The sequence below is a fragment of the Aythya fuligula genome, chromosome 4 (assembly GCF_009819795.1).
Source record: "Aythya fuligula isolate bAytFul2 chromosome 4, bAytFul2.pri, whole genome shotgun sequence".
In the NCBI taxonomy this organism is placed as follows: domain Eukaryota; kingdom Metazoa; phylum Chordata; class Aves; order Anseriformes; family Anatidae; genus Aythya; species Aythya fuligula.
In genome coordinates this window covers 75,320,977-75,327,297 of record NC_045562.1, presented here as the reverse complement: position 1 = coordinate 75,327,297, position 6,321 = coordinate 75,320,977, and the positions used below count along the sequence as shown (strand labels likewise).

Below are 6,321 nucleotides of genomic sequence, written 5' to 3'. Positions count from 1 at the left end.
TGCCCAGAGCACTGCGGCCACACACGGATGCGATATCCCAATGCCAACAGGAGCCGTGCTGCAGAAGCTGAGCAGCTCGGGCAGCTTCTCGGGACAAATCCTCAAACCCTCTAGGCGTTAACTCCAAACAATGGGCAGTCTGGACAATTCTGATAAGACACCAGGAGCCACCTCGAACAGCTCGGTTGTGTTTCCACCCCCAGCAGCTCCCTGCTGCCCCAGCCACCTCCCCAGTCCTTCGCCCTGCTCCCCTCCCGCAGCCCCAGCTTGGAAATGCCGCTGACACCTAGCGTCGTGTCCCTCGACTGCACCCCGAGCCTCAAGGGAAGCCCAAAAGCTGGGGAACGTGGGTGATTTTGTGGGCCACGGGGTTCAGGAAAGCCCGCACCCACCTTTCCTCCACCCTGGATGCATCCTTGTAGCCAGCAGAGCTGCGCAACCGGAGCTGATCCTGCTCCGTGCGACCTGTCTGCATCACTCCGCTCGTCCTCCCGCACCTAAAAACCTAAAACCGTGTGCTGCCCCTTGCCCTTTTCCAGCACTAATTTTAATTTTTGGAGCTGCCGTTTCTGGAGTCCTCCCTCCACGGGGAAAGTCTCTGTTTGTGAATCGTCCCTGCGGATTTACAGCTGGGTTTGGGTAGCGGGTGAGGAGAGGAACTAGCAAGCTGCAAAAAAAATACCCACAGGGATAAAAGGGCAGCCGGGAAAAGTCAGAAATAAAAATAAAAATAATGAAATAAAAATTTAAAAAAATAAAAAATATTTAAAAAATAGAAATAGAAATAGAAATAGAAGTAGAAATAGAAATAGAAATAGAAATAAAGAAGAAGAAGAAGAAGAAGAAGAAGAAGAAGAAGAAGAAGAAGAAGAAGAAGAAGAAGAAGAAGAAGAAGAAGAAGAAGAAGAAAAATAAAAATGCTTTGGGGATTTAATTTGGGATTTAATTTGATTTGGGATTTTTAGGACGTAGCCTAGATCTCCCAATACGAGGCTCCCTACCCCTGCAGAACCCCATCCATCGCCTTTCATCCCGCAGGGCTCTGGCAGCAGCACGTCAGGGTGCTTGGAAGGAGAAGGAAAGAGAGCTGGTGCCTCCTTGTCCCTGAGCACAAAAAAAAACCTGAGACTGCAGCAGGCCCTGAAATTGCTGAGTGATGCTTAGGGCTGAGTGTTCTCCAGGAGAAGTGGAATAGGCACAGTCAGCATCATTGTGCCACATTGAAACCCAGCAGATATTTGAGGAGGATCTGCAGGACTAAAAGGCACGGCTGAATTCCCAGCTCTCACCTCAGGTGGGATTTGGGACGAGGGAGTGCTGAGCGCCCCCAGGCCTCCCCGCACGGGCGATCAGACCCAGGCACAAGTGTCCCCATCAGTCAGGGATGGGATTTGGCTGCAACGCGAGGAAAATATGTGTGCAGCAGCTAAAGGAGGGATGCCACAGGCACTGGTGGAGCAGGGGAGAAGTCCCAGACACCACATCCACCCACCCAGGGACGAGGCAGGCACCCAGCACCACGCGGTGTCCCGCTCCCTAAGTGATGTGGCTGGCAGAGCAGTGGCAGCAGGACGTCCCCAGGGCTCGAGGGACATCCTTGTCCACCAGGGAGCACAAGGGAGAGAATCAAAGCTCAGGAGGCACCTCACGGATCTGTAATTCCTCCACAGCCCTGCTGGCCAGTTGCAGATCCGTAGGTCAGCAGTTTCCTCCCTCTCTCTGATTTCTTGTTTTTAGTGCAGATTAACGCGGGCAGCTTCTGCTGGCTTCCCAAACCCTCACCCCCAATTCTACACAAATTCATTGGGGGCTGGTAACAGCTCAGATGGGAGAAGTGAACCACTGGAAGAAAACTCCATTAAAATGTTGCTCGTTTCCAGCTGGCCTTGGGAATGGGGACGAGAAATGGGATGGGTGCAGGGCATCGGCACCGCCAGGCAGAAAGGGGGGAACTGGCACCCACCAAGGCAAGTTCTGCCATCAAGAAGCCGCTCGTGACAAAGCTGCACGTTCACTGTCTTTACTTCTTGCTGACGATCTTAATTTTGCTGAACGTGTAAGATTTGCTTTAGCAAAACAAATATCGCTCTTGGGCTTTTGCCACGCCATGAATTTTTAATGCTTTATTAGAACGCGCGAGGGTTTCAGCAGCAGCTGTGACTGCTTAATGGAGAGAAACTCCGCTTCGTTACCTGCTCAGGCACCGCGGGGGCCATCTGTGCTCAGGATGTGAGAGCTGTGAGACTGGAACCAGCCACCACCAGCTCCTCACCCACCGGGCCCCACTTCCAACAGCCCTCTTGGAAAGCTGGCTGCATCCTCACGCACTAAAATATTCATTTACAAAGGGCTTTAGGACTCTCTGGGATCAGACAACAGTGTTGTCACCTAATCCCAGGATCTCAGAGTGGCTGAGGTGGGCAGGGTCCCCCAGCAGGGTGCCCAGCCCCACGTCGGGGTGGCTGCTGCAGCTCCCCCAGGAGCAGCCCCCCAAGCTCTGGGCAGCCTCTGCCAGGGCTCCGACACCCCTGGGCCCAGCAGTGCTGCCTGAGGGGCAGGGGGAGCCAACAGGGCTCTGGGCTGGGCCTGGACATGGACAGGATCCCCCTGCCCTCCACGTCCCCAGGCCGAGCAGCCCCAGCTCTTTTGGCCTCTCCTCACAGCAGAGGTGCCCCAGGCCCTGCAGCATCTCAGGGGGTGATGCTGGGCTCACCGCAGTGTGCCCAGGGCTCTCTGGCACAATCAACACCAGGCTTTGCAAAGAACCAACACCTCTTAATGCAGACCCCTGACCACCGAGCACAAAGATGTGCAGAGGCTGAGATGACAACAGTGCATGGAGGGGGAGCGCTGGGTGCGGGAGGACAGGATAGGGGTTACTGGCACAAGAGCAGCACTAGAAAAAAAAATTATCAGGCAAAAAAAAATTCAAATGGAGGTAAAAAAAAAAAAAAAAAAAACACCTATATTGGGGGAAAAATAACCAAGCAAATATGCAAATATAAGGGAAAAAAAAGTAAAAAAATATATTGGGGGAAAAAATAAGTCGGGAAAAAAATAAACATGATACTGGGCAAAATATATATATAGGGAAAAAAAAAAGATAATGAGGAAAAATAAAATTATGTAGGGGAAAAAAACTGATATTGGGTGAAAAAATATATATTGGGGAAATAGTTATATCGGGGAAAAAATGAAATAAATAAAATAAAATAAAATAAAATAAAATAAAATAAAATAAAATAAAATAAAATAAAATAAAATAAAATAAAATAAAATAAAATAAAATAAAATAAAATAAAATAAACTGCTATGGGGCCCAAAACCCCGATTTGGGGCCAAAAGGCGCAGGGGAAGCCCCGCGGGGCGGGGGCGCGGCGGGAGTAGGGTCGAGCCCTGGCCACGCCCATCGGAGGGCGGGGCGATGGGCGGGGGCAGCCAATGGGAGCTGGGGCTGGCGGAGCGCCCATTGAGGGGCGGCGGGGGCATGAATGGGGCGCGTGACGTCACGGGGGCATGAATGGGGCGCGTGACGGCGCGGGGGCGCTAAGCCACGCCCCCCGCCGTGGCGCGCCGCGATGGAGCCGGGGCCGGGAATGGGGCCGGGAATGGGATCGGGAATGGGGCCGGGAACGGGGCCGGGAATGGGGCCGGGAATAGGGCCGGGAGCGGAACCGCAGCGCTGGCCCGCGGCCTCCTGCGTGCTGACGGGGGCCTCGCGGGGCTTCGGGCGCAGCCTGGCCCGGCTGCTGGCCCCGCGGCTGGGCCGGGGCTCGCTGCTGGTGCTGCTGGCCCGCTCCGAGGCTCCGCTGGCCCAGCTGGCGACCGAGCTGCGGGGCTCCGCCGCCTCCGGGCTGCGGGTGGAGTGCGTGGCCGCCGAGCTGAGCACCCAGCAGGGGCTGCGGAAGGCGGTGGAGGCGCTGCGGGAGCTGCTGCCCTCGGCGCCGCCCGGCCCTTTGCTCGTCGTTAACAACGCCGGTAACAACCGGGAGCGGGGCTCCTCACGGAGGGGGTGGGCGCGGGGGGATTGCCGGGGGCTTCTTGTGAATGGGGCCGGGGAGTTGGGGCAGCAGCGCCGGGACTGCTCCTTGCCGGGATGTGGTGCAGGAGCTCCGTGCTGTGCTGCTGCTGAGGCTCCTGCAGCCCCCCAGCCTCATCCTGCAGCCCCCCAGCCTCATCCTGCAGCCCCCTGCCCCTCTCCTGCAGCCCCCCGCCTTCCTCCGGCCCTAGCTCCTCAAGCTCTGTCCTCCAGAAAACCTTCAGACCCTGCTTTGGCTTTAGGGCCAAAGCCTGCTGGCTTTAGGGCCACTTTTCCCCCATTATTTCTGGGATAAGGCCAACCATTCCAGCAGGTGACAGCGCTGCAGGAGCAGGACCTCAGGTCTTCCCCCGACTTGGTCCAGAAAAATCAAAATGCAGAGAGCACATGGTGCCCTGTGGGGTGTCGTGCTTGAGGCCAAAGGTTGGGAGCTGTTTGTTCAGGCAGGGCAGGTCCTTGTCCCGTGGTGCTGCCCGTGGGTGACCCAAAAACGTGAGCAGAGCCGTGCTGAGCTCCTTGCTCTGCCAGGAGATCCTGATCTAAGGAGGAAAACTTGGACCAGCAAAGCTGCCTGATGTTTGTCCCCATTGGGGTGTTGCTTGTGGAAATGGGGGTGCAAATATGGACAGTGTTGGGGCCATATTTAACTACTGTAGGTTCATTTGTCCTTTGTTCCCAGGCTCCCTGGGAGACATCTCCAAATCCTTCCTCGACCTCACCGACCCGGCTGAAATCAACACCTACTTTGCCTTCAACGTCACCTCGGCGCTTTGCCTCACCACGGCCGCCCTGCAGGCCTTCGGGAAGCGCCCCGGCTCGAGCAGGACGGTGGTGAACATCTCCTCCCTCTGCGCCCTAAAGCCCTTCAAGAACTGGGCCCTGTACTGCAGCGGGAAAGCTGCCCGGGACATGATGTTCCAGGTGCTGGCGCTGGAGGAGCCCGATGTCCGCGTGCTCAACTACGCCCCGGGTGAGAAAGGGGCTCGTGAATTGTTGCTGGCTTTAATAGAAGGAGATATTCCTCCGGGTGCAGAAGGAAAACGGGCACCAGAGTTTGTGATTTCTTCTGCTTTGATTCCCCAGGTCCTCTGGACACGGACATGCAGCTCTTGGCCCGCACGAAGACCGGAGACCCCGAGATGCGGCGGCATTTCCAGAGCCTGCAGGAGAGCGGGCAGCTCATTGACTGCTCCGTGTCGGCCCAGAAGCTCCTGAAGCTCCTGGAGGAGGATGCCTTCAGCTCCGGCGCCCACGTGGACTTCTACGACGTCTGAGCTGCTCTCACCTGGCCCCTCGCCTGCGTGCTTTGCTGTCTTACTTCAGAGAACTAAGAGGAGGAGGTCATCACCCCTGGCTCTTCCCCATCTCTCCAGAGACCCTCCTGCAGCTCAGGGGCTCTCTGCACAGCCCGGAGGGTTTGGGAGCAGAGCTGAGCCTCTCCCGGTGCTGCTTGCAGGCAGGGAGCTGCCAGGAGAGGGAGCTGCCTGCGCAGGAGATGCGAACACCGGGGTGCCTGCCTGGAGCTCCAGCTGGCACAAGCACAGCCCTGGGCGAGGGTTTGATCACTGCCCTGAATTTTTCCTGTTTTCTTGGGGCTGGGGCTGGGGCTTGAGCCTCTTCCAGGTTGTTCTTTTAGTTATTTGTGGGCTTTCAGCCTCATTTTTCCAAGTTCCATAAGGCGTAAGCCCACTTCTTGTAGTGCCAGAGGTGGGACAAGCACAGTGCTGCCGGCGAGGCTGGCACCCCCTGCCTGCCCCAGAAACACCCAGCTCCGTGACAGCAACCTTCTGCCACCCTGTTCTTGCAGCCTTTTATTCCGAGATTATTTTTCTGTCTCCCTCCGTCTCCAGTCATTAAAAGTTTCCTGTCTGCTCTGGTCTTTCTGCTGTGTGTTCAAAGTGGGTGCGCTCTGGGGAGGGTGGGAGCAGGGAGCCTGGCTCAGGTCATGGTCATCATCCAGCAAGGCACCACGCCTGTCCCTCTGGGTCCTGCTCTGCCACCTCCAGGTGATTTCCTGAGCTCCATGGTCACTTAATTCCATCAAAAAAGCCTTTTCCATTAACTCCACGTTCACTTAATTCTGTCAAGCTCAACAAAGCCTTCTCCAGAGCTAGTCTGCCTCTTGGTTTCCTCTTCCCTGTGTCCCTATTAAGTTAATTATTAGCAAAAATCCCTCTGCTTCCTATACCTCTTCTCCTGGGTTTGGTGCCTGATGCCGTTGCGTGTTTTTGGGGAGCCCAGAAGGACCTGCTGCTGTCCTCTCAGGGGTCAGGGGGTCCTGT

General features: G+C 56.0%; 1 protein-coding gene across 1 annotated transcript; it reads left to right on the top strand.

The window, feature by feature from the left end:
- Positions 1 to 3,578: 3,578 nt before the first annotated feature.
- On the top strand, positions 3,579 to 5,915 carry SPR (sepiapterin reductase). Its single transcript, XM_032186944.1, has 3 exons — positions 3,579 to 3,978; positions 4,719 to 5,009; positions 5,123 to 5,915. Exons 1-3 carry the CDS (start codon positions 3,579 to 3,581, stop codon positions 5,311 to 5,313), a joined length of 882 nt encoding a protein of 293 aa, XP_032042835.1. The 3' UTR covers positions 5,314 to 5,915.
- The last annotated feature ends 406 nt before the right edge of the window (positions 5,916 to 6,321 follow it).